Raw genomic sequence first — 20718 nt, forward strand, 5'->3', positions numbered from 1 at the left:
TTTATTTCTACTTTTAAAATATTTTAAAAAAATATAAGCATGATTCGAAATAGAATTAATTCTTTACATAAAAAACCATTTTATTTACGCCATAAGTTTTTTACAAACACATCTTCAAATGTTTTAAACGAAAATGAAGTCAATTTGAATAGTAATAATTTAAATATAAACGATCATAATTTGAATGAAAAAGATAATGATATAGGTGAGGCTAATAATATAAATATAAATGATAACAATGATGATAATCTAAATGAAGATGACAGTTACAACGATTTTAACGATAATGATAATAATCTGAACGAAGATGACAGTTACAACGATTTTAACGATGATGATAATAATCTGAACGAAGATGACAGTTACAACAACTTTAATAATGATGATAATGATCTGAACGAAGATGACAGTGATGACAATTTTAATGATGATGATAATAATGATAACCTGAACGACAATGATTTTAATGATGATGATAATGATCTGAATGAAGATGATAATTTTGAAGATGATATAAATACTATTATTAGCGAGGCAATTGTTGATGAGGCATTAAAATCAGATAAGTTACTACAAAATGATTGTGAATTTGGACCATATTTTGAAAGTATTACTGCCACATTACTTTTTTGTTGGATTCAAAAACACAGCATTTCTACACGTGCGTATGATGAGTTAGTTGACATATTAAAGCATCCACAATTTCGTGTTAGTGATATTATTTCAAATAACCGACGATTTAGAGAGTGGCGGCGACGTTTACCGTTAATACCTATTCGATCACATTCCATTAAAATATCTACTAAAAAAACTCCATCAATAACTCCTAGTATTAAGCCTGCTTATTATTTATCAATATCAGATATAATATGGCATATTCTTAACAATAAATCAATATTTGATCGGATGTACTTTGGACCAGCCATTGAAACTGAAGAACATTCAGAATTCTGGCATGGAGAAATTTGGGGTGAATCTCCTTGTTTTGGCGATAATAGTATTATGATAAGACAAGGTAATATTTATAGAGAAATATATATAGTACAGTATTTAATTTTTATAGGAATAGCTTATTTAGAATTTTAAATATTTATTTTTTTATAGTTAAATATCAAATTGGAGAATATTTATGCTATAATGACAATAATAGAAGAAAATTAGGACGTCTTTTGGCTATTTTATATGGAAACGATGGCTACAAATTAAAAATACAACGTATATTAACCTATAATGAGCTTCCAACAAATTTTAAAAGTAACTCTCGATCAAGAAGTTATGAGCAAGGTGAATTTTGGTTACTTGATCGTAATGAAAATAATGCAGTTATACTAATTGAACCTCAAGATGTTATCAAACGTGTCAATATTTCACAAGATCCAAATGCTGACGGACATATTAATGAGATTTTATATAAACATAATAACCGCTGGAAATTGAGATCAGTATCATTGGAGTATAAGCATCCATCTGAATATGCTAAGTTAGAATTGACACAAAATTATGAAGATGCATTGCCAGTATACAAATTATTTGTTGATTTGTACTACGACGATTTTGGAACCTACAGGAATGTTTATCACTCTCTTGGAGGAGTCTATATACAATTTGGAAACATGCCATTTAATATGAGAAAGCAACTAAAAAATCACTTTATACTTGGATTTGTCCCATTTGGAGGTAATTTCAACGAATTTATTAAGCCATTTATTAACGAAATGAAGCAGTTAGAAAAAGGTAAGATTTTCAAAATAAATGGACAAGATTCATTAATTATAGCGAGCATTGGACAAATTACTGCAGATTTACCGCAAGGAAATGATCTTACAGGTGTTAAACGTCACATTGCTGTAAAAGGTTGCCGATCTTGTCAGGCAACTAGGGATATTTTTACTAACCCAAATTTAGATATAGCTGCAATATCTCGTTATCATCATGTTACAGATACTCAATTTGAAGAAATAAATTTAGCAACAACAATAGTGGGTCAGAAAAGTATTGCTACAAATTATGGACTTTGTACAAAAAAATCAATATTAGATCACTTGAAAAGAGAACGGCATTTGCAAACTCCACAGGATGTTTATCACCTAACTGCTGGAAAAATTCAAAGATTATTAAGTATAACTATGAATCTTCTTTCACAAGAAGGGAAAAAAAATTTTTAGAAATATGGAAACATTTTGAATATCCTAAACAATGGCATAAATTGCCAAATCCTGTAGGTCATCATGATAGCTTTATGATGTCCGATTGCCTTAGGTTAGCTATGATGATGCCATTTATTTTGAATCGATTTTTAGAACCATCATGCATAAAAAAATTAGATCTTTCTACAATTCAACAAAGGTGCAATGTTAATCAGGGTAATGCAGCTACTAAAATTATCATTACATGCTGGAAAACTATAGCGGAAACAACAGCTTTCATTTTTAAAGAGTCTTTTAGTAAAGATGATTATATGGAATTGCAGCGATGTTTAGAAACGGAGATGATAATTCTCTCACAGGTAATTACTACTATTATTAATTATATTATAATATTGTATATTAATATTATCAAATTATTTCAATATAGCTGTATTTACTATATTTTTTTCATAGGCATTTGAGGAATTTAGTAATTTACCAAACCTACATGCAAATTTTCATCTAGTTAAAAATGCAAAAACTTTTGCCACATTAATTAATTCTTCTGTAGGTGTCAAAGAAATTGTGCATAAAATTTTTAAGGGAATGGTACCAAAGATGAATCGAAAAAATATTGAATTGGATTTAATGAAATGATATACGACACTTTTTGCATTACGACACTTAATTGATGGTGGCATCGATCCAAGGATATCCAAATTTTGTGAAGGTTTCACTAATTTATCAGATGATTTTGCACGGATAGCTGGTGATTGGTTTATTATTGAAGAACAACCTTATGACAGTGATATTGAAACAAATGGTTAGTTTTTGATATTTCATTGGTTTTATTATATTAGATTATTTTTTTACTTTGTTCTATTCTTTAGTACAAACAAACGCCGAAAATATTGTTAAGTTATCTCTTAGGCAACGTATATCAATATTAAAGCTAGGGAACGTTTCTGTAGATCTATATGGACCTTTATTCCGATCGGAATTAATGATATCATATTCAGATATGGGTTATAATGCTGCCTTGATACACAAAAAAATTTTCATTTATGAACTCGCGACATATTTTTACAAAAATGAACATGGCACTTTCACTAAAAATCACTTGCGTATTGGAGATGTTGTTATGATGCAAATACAAGATTACAATGAAAGTTACGCTATTGTTGAAGCAATTTTTAGTCACCAAGGTAACGATAATAAGTTGTATGTATTTATTATTGTGAAATGGTTTGAAGAGACTAATCGGACTAGACTTGGCTGTCCAGTATATAGAATACAAACCGATAATAGATGGCGACATGTTTTTCCATTATCTGCGATAGATTTAGTTAATAATGTGTATTTTCTTCATGATTGTAGTAATAGTTGTACATCGTCTCATGATTTACTGAATACTGACTATATAAGAAACTTGTACTACTTTAAGGCTATTTAATAGTAATTTGCAATAAATTTTGTTATTTATTAATTAATACAGCTCATATATCGTTAATATATCGTTACATAATTGTTCTAATATTTATACGATACTGATAAGTTATTAAAAATACATTATAATAAATCTTTTCGACTTTAATTTGATGTCTTGAAGATTCGTATAATAATATAGTGATAACATTGTAACGATAACTGATGATGTGCAGTTATTTTACCGTTACTTAATGGTAACTGTCTCGTGTAAGAATATAAACCATTACAATATTGGTGTTTTACCGATACCTTATCAATACCATATTGACATCGGAAAAAATTTTATAGTTTCTGCAAAGTTGGTTACAAAGGAAAAGATATTAAAGCCATATTTGAAGAAGCTGATAAAGAGATACCAAATATTTCAACTACATATGAAAAGAATCCTGATGCCATTTATACTAGTAGATTATTTTCATTTAACAATTTGTCTAAACCCATTAATTCACCCATCATTACTTCATATCTAAATGAAGAAGATAATAAAGGTACCATTTTCACATTTTACATAATCAATAATTGATTGTTCAAATAGTTACTAATGTAATACTTTAACAGATTGTCAAGATTCACAATTACTTGATTTAGAGGTCCCTAGCTCATTACACTCAAGAAGTATTTAATTTACATACCGACATTGTTATAATTTTATGTATGTAATATTAATTTTTAATTTATTTAATAGAGATAGTTGATGACCAAAATGGTTCTTGAATTTTTCTTGTAAGTTTATATCTTACATTGGAAATCGGCATATATACTTTTATTTATATTATTACTTTTTTTCATGGTTTATATTATTAAATTGATTTGATAATTTCTTTATTATTGATAAATATTAATGGATAATTAGTTGAATATTAATATACATTTTTATCTATTATTAGTGATATTGCAAATTAATTAAAATATAAAATATAACGAAAAGAAAATTTTACTTTACTTATTTCCAAATCAAACTTAACAATAATTCATTATGTAATAGCAATAGATATTAGTACTTAATATATTTGCTAGATGATTTTCGTATTATCATTAGACTTCTTTATCTGTTTTCGCAAATAACTCATATTTATATCAGATATTGTATAAGTTAATTGAAATTAAGAACAATAAACATAAACATATTTTATTAAATTTAATCAAATATTATGTCCTTCGGCGAAATGGAGTTCGGTGGCTTCGGCAAAATAGATTTTGGCAAAAAGTCCCGATGCTATATACACTATGTTATACGTCTACCTTATAAAAAATTTTTATCCGAATATTTCCATTATTTCTCCGTATCTTCCGTAAAAATTCCGTGAAAATGATACATTCACGGATATCCGTGTTAGCGAGATGAAAATTTCCATGATTTAAGGCTATAAATTCCATGAAAATGATACTTTGCTAACAATGCTAAATTTTCATGATGCATTGTGCAATCATTGTACAAGCCTTGTACAAGGTATTTTAAATCTGAAAATATATAGTACGATATTTCTAACAATACATTTTTAAAATTAATTTATTCACAATCAATTGTAAAATATATAATTCTGATACATTTTCTAATGAATCTTATAATCTTTTACAATGTTTTCACAAGATTTTACTTATATATATTGTACAAAATATTGTATAATGAATTTCACAAGTTACGTTTAGATTAACCTGTATAAATTAATTTTGAATTGCTGATCTGTATTCTTTATAGCTAAGACCCACTTGATCGGCAAGTCATATTGTTATCAATTGAAATTTTAATCGGATTATTAGACCGATTTATATTTTTTTTTAAACCTATTTTTAAAATTTTATCTTTTCTTTTGAACCTAATTGAACTTTCAATTCCTTTTTTTTTTAATTTTCTTTTTTTTTCTTGAATCGATCTTTTACTTTCAGTTCTTTCTTTTTTTTAAGTTTCCTCTTTTCTCTTTCGAACCTTTTTCCTTTTTCTTTTCCTTTTTTTTTCCTTTTTTTTAAAAAAAAATTTTCATTTTTTTCCCTCTTTTTCGGGGTTTTTTTTTCCAACCCGAGAATTTTATTGGTTTTTTCCCCAAACTGAAAAATTTTTTTTTTATTGGTTATTTAAGACTATTTTTTTATATTATTATTTTTTTCGGTCTTTTTTTAGACCATATTATTAATTTATTTAAAATTTTTTTTCAGTCTTTTTGGACCAGATTATTGTTCTTTTTTTTCAGAATTTTTTTCGGTACTTATTTTTTTTACGGATTCCTTTTGTTCTTTCCTTATCCTTTTTCTTTTCCCCCAAATTATATTTTTCGCTCTTTTTTCCAATTTTCTTCATTGTTATTATTTTTTTCCCAAACCACATTCTTAAACCATTTAGATTTAGATCAGTGATCGGATTGATGCTGTAGCACCACGGTAATTTCCTTTTTTCCCGATTCTTATTATTAGTAATATTTTCCCTAATTATTTTTTAGGCTCAATATAAATAGACTGACATAATTTATTTATTTTTTGTAACAATAGATCGGTTTAGTAAATTCTATGGGAAAATGTTTTTTCATGACAATAGATTGTTATAATTGGGGATGATTTTTTTCATGACAATAGATTGTTATAATTGGGAAATTTTTTTTCATAGCAATAGATTGTTTTTGGGGGATTGTGAAATATTTTTTTGGAAGGATTGCTAACTGTCGCCTGGGCGATCACCGCCTGGGTTTTTTTTCAAATATGTCACATGATGTACAAATTTATTAGTCGGCTGGGCTGATTTTTTAACTTAGCTATTTTGATCGGTTAAATTTAAATTTTATTGCGAAGATATTTATAAAAAAAATTTTTTTGCATAATTATTCAAAATAATCTTATTTGATAAAATTTTATTTGCAAATATTAAAATTTAAGCCACACATTTACAATTTTAAAGAAAAAAATCACTGTATTTAAACAATAACAATAAATAAAAAGATAAATAAATTACAATGACCAAGGAGAAGATGCTAATAAAAAAACGAAATAACAATGGAGTAATGGAAAGTAATAGAAGATGAAAGAGAAAAAAAGAGTAATGAGAAGTGATAGGAAGCAAAAAGGAGAAATAGGACATGATGAGAGATGAAAAGTAGTGATGGGAAATGAAAAGAAGTGACGGGAGACGAAGAGGAGTGATGGGAAATAAAAAGGAGTGATGGGAAGTAAAAAGGAGTGATGGGAGAGTGATGGGAGATGAAAAGGCGTAATGGGAGACGAAAAGGAGTGATGGGATATGAAAAGGAGCGATGGGAGACGTAAAGAATTGATGAGAAGATGAAGAGGAGTGATGGGAGACGTGTGTTATTATTACTCTCTTTATACTCTCTTATTTGATGGGCAAGTATCATTCCCGCCACAACGCGACGGGTTACATCTAGTATATACTATTAAAATGTAATATTGACAATAGTGTATAATCTATAATGTGATGAAGAGGAGGGGCTTTTTGTTATATAAGATATATATATGTGTGTATGTATATGAGCACATATATACATGTCATTAAAAATATAAAAAAAAGTTTCGGAGAACCCCATAAAATTATGTATCACGTGTATGTGATATAATTCGCAGTTCGATCAACTAAATTAAACTTTTTTTTTAACATTTTCTTTTTTTTAAAACTTTTTTTTTTTAACATTTTCTTTTTTTTTAAACTTTTTTTTTTGAACCTTTTTTTTCATTTTTCCCTTTTCCTTCGTTCGTCCCTTCATTTCCCTTCATACCCTTCTTTTGTCTTTCCTTCATTCTTTCCTTTTCCTTCCCTTCCCCTTTCCCTTTACTTTTACATTTCCCATTTCTTTTTTTCTTTTTTCTGCTTCTCTCGCACCTTTTGTTGAAAAATCTTACTAGCTATCTCTCCTTAGATGCGAACTTCGGTAAATTTGTCTTTTTTTTTAATTGTTTTATTTTTTAACTAACGATTTCTAATAGTTATTTCTCTTACTTTTTTTTAGACGATTTAGTTCTTCGGCTATTTTGACGCGTGGAAATAAGGTGGAAAATTTTTTTTTCTTAATTATCTATTTTAATGAAACGTTTTAACATTTCAACTTTTTTTTTTTAGGCAGTTCTTTCGGTCTTCTTAGATGCAAATCTCGGTAAGTTATTCAAATTTTTTTTTAATTGTTTTGTTTTAACGAACAGATTCTAACAATTCGTTTACTTTCTTTTATCTAGACGATTCTCTCAATTCTCTTTGGATATGGGATTCTGGTATGATATTTTTTGTTTTTTTTTTGTTTTTTCTTTAATTATTTTATTTAACGAACTTTATTAATAGTTCGTTTTTCTTCTTTTAGAGTTGCCAATTCTCTTTGAAAATAGAAGTGAGTGTCCGTCTCTTGTGTAAATAGAGGTAGGTTTTTTTTTTATAGTTTGTTGTTTTGTTGTTTTCGTCTTTGGTACTAAATTTTCTTCTTTTTAGGACTTATCTATCGGACATGTGGGATTTCGGTAAGAAATCAGACAATATTTTTTAATGTTTCTTTATATTTTTTTAACGAACCATTTTTTAATATTTTGGGGTTTCTCTTTTTTTTTAGGTGACCGGATCTTAAAAGTATTGGTATCAGAACTTTCTTAGAAATTATTCCTTTTAACGAAACATTTTACTAACGTTTTGATATTTTTCCTTTTTTTTTAGACGACAGATCTTTGAAAAATGTTGATTTCGGTAAGTATTGAAACTTTTCTTTGAACTTATTCCTTTAACGAAACATTTTATTAACCTTTCAATATTCTCTTTTTTTTAGGTTGAGCAGGTCTTTGGACACGTAGAGTTCTTTATAGGTAAACGAAATACAACAAATTGCCTGAATCTTTGAAAAAAATGGTTAGACCAAATATATTTAATATATATGAATATTGAATTTTTTTAGAAAAGAACTATTATTTATTTGATTTAAAAGAATTTTTTTTAATTTATACTTTAATGAAACATTTTACTAACGTTTCAATTTTCTCTCTTTTTTTTAGACGGCCAGTACCTGGGTGCGTATTGTTTCGGTAAGGGATTCTGAAATATATTTTATTAATTTAATTCTTTTAGTGAAACGTCTTGCTAACGTTTCAATTTTATCTTTTTTTTTTATATGCAGTCAAGTCCTTGGACGCGCAGAATTTTTGTAGGGGATTCTTTCTTTAACGAAACGCGGAATTGGTAAGTTTTTTCTCTGCTTTAGTTTATTTATACTAACGAAATTTATTTTAACATTCCAAATTCTATTCTTTTTTTTGATAGGCCTGAACGTATGAATTTTGAAAATTTTCTTTTTTTATACAGATTTAGAATGTGGATTTTGGTGGGAAGATGAATATGTTTTTTTAAAATCTTTTTATTTAACGTTAACGAAATGTTTCTAACATTTCGTGTTGGTTTTCAGATTTTTGTAAGTATTTTCTTTATCTTTAGTTATATTAACGAACAGTTACTGATGCATAATTTCTTTAATAGCGTTTACATCAAAAAAAGATGAAGAATGGTAGAGGAGTATTTAAATGAAGATAGAGGAAATGTATTTTACGATTAAAATTACAGATGTATTTTTACAATAAAATTTACAATTTATTTTATAATTAAATTTTACAATATATTTTACAATAATTTGCTACAATTTATATTAAATATACATATTAATAAATTAATATTACAATTAATATTATATAACTATTGTACGATGTCCCTACAAGACCAATAACGAGTATCTTAACATGGTTTGTATATAATGTACTGTAATATTAATTTTACAATACATTTAAAAAATTTTAAGTTGTTAGCAAAGTACATTCACGGGAAAAAAATGGAAAGATAAAACACGGATCAGATTTTTTACAGGGCTATATAATACAATTTTAATAAATAATATAACATCCGAGTGAAATTCAAAAAATTATGTTTTTCTCATAAATAAATCTATATTGCTATAGGAGCAAAAAACAATTGTGAAGTGTATGAATGTGAAGATAAAGAGTCTAGGAGGAAGATAAAGAGAAAGCTACTGAAAGTTATTTAAACGTAAACATTTGATGATTAACACTTTATTAACAAATGGTTTAAGATTTATTTATTATTTGTTAAAAACATAAAACGCGATATACCGTAAATAGGACCCCGAAATATATATGTAGAGGTCAGGTCCAGAAGTGGTCCAAAATACGCATTCTTTCAGGGCCGGAATTATGATAATTTCAGCCATTATCTAAATTAGGAAATATTATTTTGGCTGGGATTATCCATAAAAGGAATGATCTACATGATTTTTTGACTCATTATACGCAAACTCTGACCTGACCCTTTTATGTATATTTCGGGGTCCTCCGTAAATAACTTCCTGCAAAAAATTCAGTGTCCAGTTTTAAAAAAACTTTTAAAATTATTAATTCGGCTAGGGTTAAATATTATGAGTGTTGAAATGGAATAAATTAACGGATTTTATGTAATTTGTTTATAGGGTATAATACGTATAAATATACCGTCGATCATTTTGTACATCATTTTCTTTGCTGTACAACCTTAAAATTTTTACGCCAATCTAATTCCTAATAAATAAATTTCTGTAATACAAACATCTTCTACAATACTATTCTATTTTTGGTTATATATCTCCTTTTTTACCCTTATTAAAAAGAATTTAAATAAACGCCCAATATTTTTACAAATATCTTTTACTGAAAATTTTTAATTATAAAAATATGAGTAAGGATAATTATAAAGAAAATGAAAATCAATTAGAATCTGAACTTGATAAATTAAATATTTCTGACAATGATTCAAGTTCAGTGAATATCAACCATAAAGATTGTTATGTCAACTATGTAAAATCATGGTGTAAAGAATGTGTTCCTCGTTGCATAATTGAAGGATGGACCAGTGAAAATCACGATATTGATGAATTTATCAAGGATACAATTTATAATGCAAGGCCGATATATAATAATTATGATGTTGATTATCCATTATTTCTTGAATGGGTACTATTTGATAGATTTGAAGATATAAAACAAATTGGGGAAGGTGGATTTGCTAAAGTATATTCTGCAACATGGGTTGATGGTCAAGCAAAATATGAAAGACAAGATGATGGAATTTGGAAAAAAAAAGAATCCAGCCCAATGAAAGTTGCCTTGAAAAAGTTAAATGATTCACAGAATATATCAGTTGAATATTTAAATGAGGTAAATTTTATATTCAAATATACAATATGTATTTGTTATGTTAATTAATATATGTTTAAACTATTTTTAATTTAAATTATAGCTTCAAATACATTGGGATTATTTTAAGAAAAATAATGAATCATTTTTAAAATTTTATGGAATGACAAAAGATCCAGTAACTAAAGAATTTATGATGATTATTGAATTTTCAGAAAAAGGAAATTTAAGAAGTGTACTTTCAAAAGATTTTAATAATATTTTATGGAAAGATAAAATTATATTTTTGCGTAAATTATCATATGAACTTAATAATTTTCATAAATTAGGATATTGTCATAAGGATTTACATAGTGGTAATGTATTACAAATTTATCATGGTGGATATAGGTCCAATGTTTCTTATATTTCAGATTTTGGATTATCAGGACCATTGAATAAACAACAATCAGATGGTAAAATATGTGGAGTGTTGCCATATGTTGCTCCAGAAGTATTAAATAAAGAGCCATATACAACATCATCTGATATTTATAGTTTTGGTGTAATTATGGCAGAATTATCATCTGGAAAACCACCCTTTCATAAAAGAAAACATGATGCTATGTTAGCATTAAAAATATGTAATGGACTCAGACCAGAATTTGGAAAAGGAACTCCTGAAATTTATAAAAAATTAGCTTATAGATGTATGAATGCTAATCCAAATCAAAGACCAATAGCAAAGGAATTATTTGATATATTGGCTTTTTGGTATAGTTCCACACATGATAATGAAAATGAAAATGAAAATGAATACTATCAGGAAAAAGAAAAATTTGGTTACAAAGGAAAAGAAATTAAAGCCATATTTGAAGAAGCTGATAAAGAGATACCAAATATTTCAACTACATATGAAAAGAACCCTGATGCCATTTATACTAGTAGATTATTTTCATTTAACAATTTGTCTAAACCCATTAATTCACCCATCATTACTTCATATCTAAATGAGGAAGATAATAAAGGTAGCATTTTCACATCTTATATTATCAATAATTGATTATACAAATAGTTACTAATGTAATTCATTAACAGATTGTCAAGATTCACAATTACTTGATTTAGAGGTTTCTAGCTCATTACAATTATCAAGAGGTATTTGATTTAATTTATCATACATTGTTATAATTTTATGTATGTAATATTAATTTTAATTCATTTAATACAGAGATAGTTGATGATGAAAATAGTTCTTGAATTTTTCTTATAGGTTTATATCTTACATTAGAAATCGGAATATGTGCTTTTATTTATATATTATTTTCTTTGAAAATAGAAATATTATTTATTCATGGTTTATATTGTTAAATTGATTTGATAATTTCTTTATTATCATTGATAAATAATGATGAATAATTAGTGAATATTAATATACATTTTTATCTATTATTAGTGATATTGCTAATTAACTAAAATATAAAACATAATGAAAAAAAATTTTGTTACCCTTATTTCCAAATCAAACTTAACAATAATTCATTATGTAATAGCATAGATATTAGTACTTAATATATTATTTGCTAAATGATTTTCGTATTATCATTAGATTTCTTCATCTGTTTCCGCGAATGTATATCAGATATTGTATAAGTTAATTGGAATTAAGAACAATAAACATATTTTTATCAAATTTAATCAAATATTATATAATTAGAATATATCTTCAGAACAGAGTAAAAGTAAAATCATCAATATTATATTACGAATGTACGAATGAGATAAAGCAATAAATTACTCCTAATATAAAATAAATTACTCCTAATATAAAATAAATTTCTAATTATATTTTATTGATGCACTGCAGTTTAATAAAAGGATAAATTTTACAAAGTACTACAAAATTATAAATAAATCTTTGATCATGAAATTTTACTTACAATTAATAATTTCGTAATAATATACAACACATGTTATACAAAATATACAAAGAACCTATGAACCTATGAATGTAATAATTTAATATAATTGTTATAATTTAAAAATAATCTATTAATATTATTTCTCCAGATTTTCATAAAAATGCAAGAAATTGGACATATACCATTTGGAACTAAATAAAAAATTTTGATTTGTAATTTTTCATGATTATATTCTTTCCTTTACAGTTTTTACATATATATGTACGTTAAAGAATCCTACGTTTACCTTGCGTTCATTAAATTATTTTTTCAAATTTTTTCTTGGTGGGAAAAAATTTTTTTTTTCCGAAATGATAATTATTAACGGGACGGTCGGGACGTGAACGGTGAACTTGTCACAAGAATTTAGTTGACTGCGTGACTGGATTTTAAAAATTATCATTGTTTAAATCACGTATATTTATTATTTATAATGTCAGATCAATAATCTTGCATTGTTTTTCACATACTGTATCATATATATATATATTATTTGATTTTGTTAAGTTCAATGAAAGGATGCGTAAAAAAATGTATAAAAACTGACTCATACATCATACATCATACAAATTCCATTTTTAAGATACAAGTTTATTATTAAATGATGTTACTTATTATAAATAATATCTTTTATAATAATACATAAATCAAAATATTTTCGTACTACAATATTATGTAATTTAAATTCATTAACTTCATCTTTTAAATAAAACAAATCTTTATTCGTATCACTAAAAGGAACCAATTCTAAATAAGCTAAATATTTAACCTTTTCCTTCATCATAATATATTTCTTTATATAAGATAAAATACTTTTATCATCATTTTTCATTATATTTCTAATTAATAATTTTTTAATAAAAGTATTTTGAGAATTTTTTAAGAATATTTCAAAATCTTTTGTATTAAAAGAAAATGATAAAGATAAATAATCTAATTTAGAAGGTAAAACTTGACCTAAATTTTGTAATATGATTAAACTTAAATCATCAGAATAATTAAGATTCAAATCAATATTAATATAATTAATAGTTTGACCAATATTTTCAATTAATAAATAAATATTATTATCATCAGGTTTATCAGAAGTAAAACGTTTAATATTTGTACAATAATTTATAATTAATCCAAGTAATTTTTTTCTTGATTCTTCATATTCTTCTCGCATAGAACCAAATTCAAAATTTTCTAAATAATTTCCAAATTTTTTTAATAAAAATTGTAATGAATCAAAATGTGAGATTTCTTTCATAAATAAACTCTTCAATTTAAAAGGTTTAATAATCTTATTAATTTGTTGAATAAAATTAGAATTTATAGAATGACAATAAAGAATATGAATAGATTCTAAAACATTCAAATGATTAAATACTTCATTAAAGATACAAATTATATCATTAAAATCAATATAATAAAATACAATTGTATTTAAGGTATTTGAACAATTAGAATTTTTTAATGATAAAAAAGGATTATATAAAATAGTATTAGATTCAAATGAGATTTTTTTAAGATTATTTTGTGAAATAATTATTTGTGATAAATATTTTTCAATTAATGAACGATTATTAATATTATATATAGGAAAATTTAAAATAATTGATGAAATTGAATTACAATTAGAATATAAAAATTTTAAAAAAGGAATAATATTCATAATATCATGAAATGATATATTATAAATATTAAATGTTAAATTTTTAATATTATATGTAAGATTTGGATTTTGTAAAATTAATTCCATGGTATCAAAATATTCAATACCAGCAAACATTACAATTTCAAAAGAATATAAAATTCCTTCATTTTTAATGAATATTTCAAATAATGATCTATAAACTAATTCTTCTAATTTTTCACGATCATCATCCAATAAGGTACAAACCCACTCTTTAGTAGAAATATAAATGGTACCTAAATTTAAACATTTAATAAAACTAGGATAATTGAATAATAATGTATTAGAAGGTAATAAATTATTAATAATTTCATATTCATTAAATTTTGTTTTATTATCATCATTTAAATATGATAAATAAATTTCAATACATCGATAATTTTTGGTAGGAATCGAAAATGGATTTTCCCATAATAATGGAATCGCTAAACGACACCATAATCTATTAACAAAAATACATGAATACAAAGTTGTTAAATCTTTTTTAAAATATTGTATAATTTCATTTGTTATTTCAGGTAAATCTCCTGAAAATATTTTTGAGTATGCCATGTTATAGGAAGAAAGAGCGGGTGACTTTTTTTTTCATTTTTTTAAAAAAAAATTTTATTAAATTTATCAATTTTTTAGTCGTACACTCGTACTGCTCCACAGAAAGAAAATGTAAATCGTTCTTTTTTTGGATACATGCTGATCTATTCTCGGTTATCGATCAAAATTATGTCATAATTGCGTATCATAAAATAGATTAGGTTAAATATTTGGCAAATTTGTTACAGCCACATAACTCTCGTCATTTTATTAAAGTTACAGATTTACATATACAAAATTTTTAAGGTTGTTTAATTTTGAAATTGGATTTGGCTCAGTATGAGCGTTGCACTAACGTTTTTAATGATAATCTAACCTTTTAAATTTAGACCTGAAATTTTTAGGTTTGATTAAAATGGGAATTTTAAGAAATAGCGTAATGGCGTAATGGCGTATTGCAGCTAGAGTTTGGATCCTTTATTTGAACGGATATTTTTAATTTGGTTAGGGTGATAGACTTTCAAATTTTTAAAAATGGTTTAGTAATAAATAATTTATTTTCGTAATGTTGTAGTAATGGAATATCTCGAATATCCGGAGTATAATTTGTGTATAGTGAATCTATTACTATCAAAATTAAACCCATTAATTTTTTGAAGAATACTGCGGCTATTCTCACGGTTGCTATTTTTTTTGGTTATTTAAATTTTTTTTAATTGCTGTTTCTCTACGTCGATCAATATAAAAAATTGCATTTAAGTCGCAAGACATCTTTGTTTATTTCTCTTTTATAATGAAATTCATTAAATTTATATTGTAAGCAACAAAAAAACTGTAGATAGGATAATTTTTATAAATTATTGCATGTACTGTAAAGTCTGGCTTAATAAATTGTCTTGATTTTTCAGTTTTGAAATGTCTAACTATAGAGTTTATTAATAAAAAAAGGAAATTTTTGTTATATTTTACTGATATTAGCCATAAAATTTATATCCTGAAAAGTTCTAGGTTGTTCAAACTAAATGAAAGATTTTATATAATAAAAAAAAAAATTCTTTTTTTTTTGGAAATGTGACAATGAGTGCCACGGTTTACCATTTTGAAAATTCCAACTAAAAAATAATGATTTAATAACCTTTATTTTTTATTATTTTTTTTTTTGAACTTATCCAATTATGTTACCTATTTGAATAGCCGCAGTACGCCATTCCATTTCAACCGTAGAAAATAATTAGCGAAAAGCTAACTACCGGAATTGTCCTGCGAAAAGCCCATTTCGAACCTGGACTGGAATTTCTAATTTTTACATTGAAAAGGGTATAAGGCTATTTAATAAGGGATTTATTAAAAAATTAAGTTTTATTCATTTATCACTACTAAAATTGAGATGAGGGAAACAATTTGAAAATAATCTTTGATGTATGTTAACGTTAACGTTAACGTTAACGTTTACGAAGTACCGGAATGAACCAAATCTCAACGTTAACCGATGCACCCATTGGAGACTACAGATTCTGTTGGGATATTTAATATTTACTTGATTAGTTTATATATTATGTGATTCATCACCTAGTCCACATTCAAACTTTCAATTTGCAATCTTGTTAAAATGACAATAATATGTTCGTCAAAATAATGTACTAAATCAAGAGAAAGTTATATTTAGAACAATTTTCGCACTATATAATACAAATAAATTGTTATTACGGTAATTACTTGACTAAAAATAGCATAATACAATAAAAGATTAAACAATCAATCGTTTAATTTAGTAAGAAAATAATAAGAAAAAATATATATGCAATAAAGGTCGAATGTATCAAATTAAACCAAGCATAAAAAAACAACAGAGATTGCTTTTTTGTTCGAAGCGTAGTGTAGGACTATATGTTAGATTCGATATCATGTAATGTCACGCCACGTGTATAACCAATGAAATTTAGGATCAGGTACGCGTAAATAATTTATTTAAATAGTTTAAATAGTTTAATTTATAATAGTATAATAAATATAAATTTAAAGAAATCGGGTTTACATTATTTTTAAGTATTTTTAAGGAACTAATACTTTTATGATTTTTATGTAAAAAAAATTGTTATAAATAAAAATTTGAAAATAAATATCTCTTTGGCTTTTAAAGTGCAAATAGACCGTTGCTTTTTTAGTGATACATTATTTAGTGATATATATTTTTTTAGATGGTCATGTGAATATAACGCTTCGGACGCTCCAACGGTTCTGCTGTTACCTAGTACTATTAGTAAATTTAAGAATTACCAAAAGAAAAGTTGAGTCCACATCTACAAATATCAATTAATTGATCTAATTGCATAAAATGAATATTCGTTAATAACAGTTGTGAGTAATTACTGCATAAGGCTAAATAAAAATTACAACAAACAGACGAAACTGATTTTGGAGAATATGAAAGTATAATAGCATCGCTGAATTGGACTTATATACATCATGGGCATAATTTTAAGGAACGGAGTTTTATCTTAACGGAATATTACTGATTTTAATATTCCTGCCATCAAAATCCATACAAGTCGATTTACCCTTAACGGAATATTCATACCATATGTAAATATGAAAATATTATTGTTATATATAAACTGCCTTATCATTTGTGATTTGTTCCATTTTTTTTGATTTTGGCTAACTCGAGCGCATGACATTTTCATGGACGACACGTTCAGTTCTCATATCCCATAAATTCTGATTTCTAAGATTTAATTTTCTTTTTTATATTTAAAACTATAATATGTTTTTTATTTCTTATTTATTTATTAATATACACTAAACAAGCGTATCACGTTATAACTAATATAATAATTATAACTGTTCGTGGTATAAAAATCAAAAAATAAATACTATAAAATGAACAAAACTGATTTATTAGAAAAATTTTGTTAACTGATTAAATCAAGATATGAAACCCGATTTTTTAATATCATGCATGTAGTAATAAAATATTATAGGCTATATGAAAATATTAGCATAATAAATAACTATTCAGCGATTATAATGGTAGGATGACTTTAAAGTTCCTATAAAATTAATCTATTTGTATATTAAATCTATTAAATCTATTAAATAATCCCGCTAACTACAGTAATGCGTAATAAGTAAAAAATTCGAAAAAAAAGTAAAAAAAAAAATTAATTCTTTAAAATTATAATTTAAAGATCATTGATATCAAAATCAATTGCTTTGGTGACGTATCCTAATTGTTAAAATTTTTATAACAAGAATTAGGTAAAAATTTTTATAATGTTGACTCCATATTTATAAATACTACAGTATATGTTGCTTACCATTATTACAAGGTTGATTAGAACTCATATTAGTATCAAATCCAATTTCTTTTGTAGAGTAATCTATAAAATCATAAGGATCAATTAGAATTAGGCCGTCCCAACTTGATTGTTTGTAAAGTTTGAGGGGGGAGGGGGGGGGTCTTAATTAAACAAACTAAATGAAATAAACATAATAAAACGTTGGAAATTTTGGAAAATTCGGAAAATTTCAGAAAAATTTAAATTTAATTTAGAAGGGACATTTAAACATATATATTGTCATATGTGGGGTGGGTACGTTATACAAACAATCAAGCCCTATGTGTAATTTTATTTACCACTATTTTCATCTTCAAGAAATTTTCTTCTTTTGATACTTTGGTCTAAATCATTATGAAAACTAAAATGTGAATTAAATAGTAAAAGTATAAATAAAAAAATAATTTTTCAGATTTGATTATCGTACCATTGTCATCAGCTGAATCATCTTCGAACTTTCTTTTATCTTTAAAATAATATTAATAAAATAAGTAAACAACATAAATTAATAAAACATTAAAAAAACTGAATAATTACCAGTAGATATTAAGTTATTTTTCTGATAATAATAAAATGGATCTAAGAATTGTTTAAAAATAAATAATTGTTCAAAAAATTTTTTTTTTCAACAAAAAAAAGTAATATAATAAAATTTGTTACCATTAGTTTGACTACTTGAACTCCTTGAAGACATTGCAGATTGAATCATGCAACTTAATGGTCTGCTCTTATAAATGGCGCCTGGATCTTTTATTTTTGCAGGTCCAATATCTGATGATTCTGTAATTTCAGTTTGATTTAAATCCGAAAACTCTTCTTCATTAAACCACATTTTATCAATTTTCTCAGATATATCATTAGCTGTTGGTCTTTTTACTGGATCAGAATGCCAGCACCTCTTCATTAATTCAATATATCCCTTAGGTGCATTTGTAACAATTGGTGGTCGTAAACCATCACATATCTCAATTATAAGTCCTATATCATGATTTTTATCCAAAAAAGGTCTTCTACCTGTCATAAATTCCCACATAATCATTCCAAAACTATATATATCTGAAGCTTCGGTATATTTTTGTCCATGAAAAATCTCTGGCGCCATATAAGGAATGATACCATACCTCTCATTATCATTATTTGATTCAGTTGCAGATCTACTTATTCCCAAATCACCGATGTACGCATAATCTTTATCAAAAAAAATATTTCCACTATGTAAATCTCTGTGGATAATTTTTGCTCTATGTATATCTACAAGTCCAAGTATTATAGAAGATAATCTATCCAGCTTTATCCGCCAACTAATATTATAAAAGTTATTACTTAAATAACGCATCAAGTCGCCTAATTCATAATATGGCATAATAATCATCATATCTTTAGTATTAGGTTCTTGAGTAATTCCAAAATATTCACCAATACCATTACTAATCATATCATTTGATAAAATCTGATAATATACTTTAAGCTAAATAAATAAAAAAAAAAAATATTAATTTATCATTCATCATCACGTTAAAGATTAGAATATTGCATGTACTGTACCTCGTTCAGTTCTTCGGATGTAATGTTTTTAGAATTATCAAGTCTTTTGAGAACAACTGAAAAATTATTTTTACGAACAATATTATCAGTATCAGGTTTAAAAGAGAAATAATCAATTGGACCATCAACCCAAATAGCTTTATAAATTTTACTAAATCCTCCTTCAGCAATAAATTCTATATCTTTAAATTGGTCATAGGGAATAAATTCCAATATCCAATCTTTTGAACCTGTAACAAAATTAACTTGCGTATTTCTGATAATGCCATCAATGACTTTGTTCCCACTTAAATTAGTTTTGAATATTCCATAACATACTTGACAAGTCTCATGATTTTCATCTGTAGTTATTCTTATTTTACATTTTATACATTTTATCTCTATTTTACTAACTACAGTTCGTGCTGATCGACTTAAGGACATGTTGTCTGATATCAGAAACAATATTTATGTTCGTAGTTTATTGGTTGTTTTGTTATTTCAAAAATTTATAATTTACTTGTAACGTTCAAGAAATATTTAAAATGAGCCGAACGCTCATGAAATTTTTCATGAAAAGATATTGAATGAATTTTGACAAGAATTCCGAAAGAATAAAAGAATTCTTATATATATGTATATTTTTTTTTTTTTTTTAACGATATTCTATAGATGCAGTGTTACAGGAGCAAGTCCGTTTTTTCCATTAAAAGTAAGTTATCGCTGTTTGTGCAACAACCCTCGTAATAATAATAATTGTTTTGTAACAATAGCTAAACTCGATATCGATTATACACCAGGCAAATTATATAATATGTTAAATCATTAAGGTTTGGGACTTTAGAGTATTAATACTAATTATAGTATGTTATAGATACTCATCAAAAAATGCAAGATAATTTTATGAAAATATTTAATTCGCAATTCGCGAGATTTTCATCAAT

General features: G+C 25.6%; 6 protein-coding genes across 6 annotated transcripts; 4 read left to right on the plus strand and 2 right to left on the minus strand.

Moving 5' to 3' along the window:
• Positions 1 to 39: 39 nt before the first annotated feature.
• On the plus strand, positions 40 to 2783 carry OCT59_004765 (uncharacterized protein; the record flags this gene model as incomplete). Its single annotated transcript, XM_066137918.1, has 5 exons — positions 40 to 1015; positions 1105 to 1517; positions 1722 to 1979; positions 2051 to 2506; positions 2601 to 2783. 5 exons carry the CDS (start codon positions 40 to 42, stop codon positions 2781 to 2783), a joined length of 2286 nt encoding a protein of 761 aa, XP_065997113.1.
• A 1022-nt stretch (positions 2784 to 3805) lies between these two features.
• Positions 3806 to 4328, plus strand: OCT59_004766 (uncharacterized protein; the record flags this gene model as incomplete). Its single annotated transcript, XM_066137919.1, has 4 exons — positions 3806 to 3821; positions 3914 to 4102; positions 4173 to 4229; positions 4300 to 4328. The coding sequence occupies 4 exons, from the start codon at positions 3806 to 3808 to the stop codon at positions 4326 to 4328; spliced, it is 291 nt and encodes a 96-aa protein (XP_065997114.1).
• Positions 4329 to 7150: 2822 nt separating this feature from the next.
• OCT59_004767 (uncharacterized protein) lies at positions 7151 to 8367 on the plus strand (the record flags this gene model as incomplete). The annotated part of the gene is made up of 8 exons (XM_066137920.1): positions 7151 to 7161; positions 7565 to 7604; positions 7675 to 7708; positions 7788 to 7823; positions 7910 to 7955; positions 8035 to 8063; positions 8254 to 8283; positions 8363 to 8367. The coding sequence occupies 8 exons, from the start codon at positions 7151 to 7153 to the stop codon at positions 8365 to 8367; spliced, it is 231 nt and encodes a 76-aa protein (XP_065997115.1).
• A 1912-nt stretch (positions 8368 to 10279) lies between these two features.
• OCT59_004768 (uncharacterized protein) lies at positions 10280 to 12002 on the plus strand (the record flags this gene model as incomplete). The annotated part of the gene is made up of 4 exons (XM_066137921.1): positions 10280 to 10784; positions 10867 to 11770; positions 11841 to 11900; positions 11974 to 12002. Exons 1-4 carry the CDS (start codon positions 10302 to 10304, stop codon positions 12000 to 12002), a joined length of 1476 nt encoding a protein of 491 aa, XP_065997116.1. The 5' UTR covers positions 10280 to 10301.
• A 1308-nt stretch (positions 12003 to 13310) lies between these two features.
• On the minus strand, positions 13311 to 14933 carry OCT59_004769 (uncharacterized protein; the record flags this gene model as incomplete). Its single annotated transcript, XM_025328822.1, has 1 exon — positions 13311 to 14933. One exon carries the CDS (start codon positions 14931 to 14933, stop codon positions 13311 to 13313), a length of 1623 nt encoding a protein of 540 aa, XP_025165010.1.
• Positions 14934 to 18094: 3161 nt separating this feature from the next.
• On the minus strand, positions 18095 to 20218 carry OCT59_004770 (uncharacterized protein; the record flags this gene model as incomplete). Its single annotated transcript, XM_066137923.1, has 8 exons — positions 18095 to 18138; positions 18230 to 18292; positions 18550 to 18594; positions 18678 to 18716; positions 18788 to 18829; positions 18911 to 19119; positions 19372 to 19718; positions 19796 to 20218. The coding sequence occupies 8 exons, from the start codon at positions 20216 to 20218 to the stop codon at positions 18095 to 18097; spliced, it is 1212 nt and encodes a 403-aa protein (XP_065997117.1).
• Positions 20219 to 20718: the final 500 nt, after the last annotated feature.

This window comes from Rhizophagus irregularis, chromosome 13 (genome assembly GCF_026210795.1).
Source record: "Rhizophagus irregularis chromosome 13, complete sequence".
NCBI classification, from domain to species: domain Eukaryota; kingdom Fungi; phylum Glomeromycota; class Glomeromycetes; order Glomerales; family Glomeraceae; genus Rhizophagus; species Rhizophagus irregularis.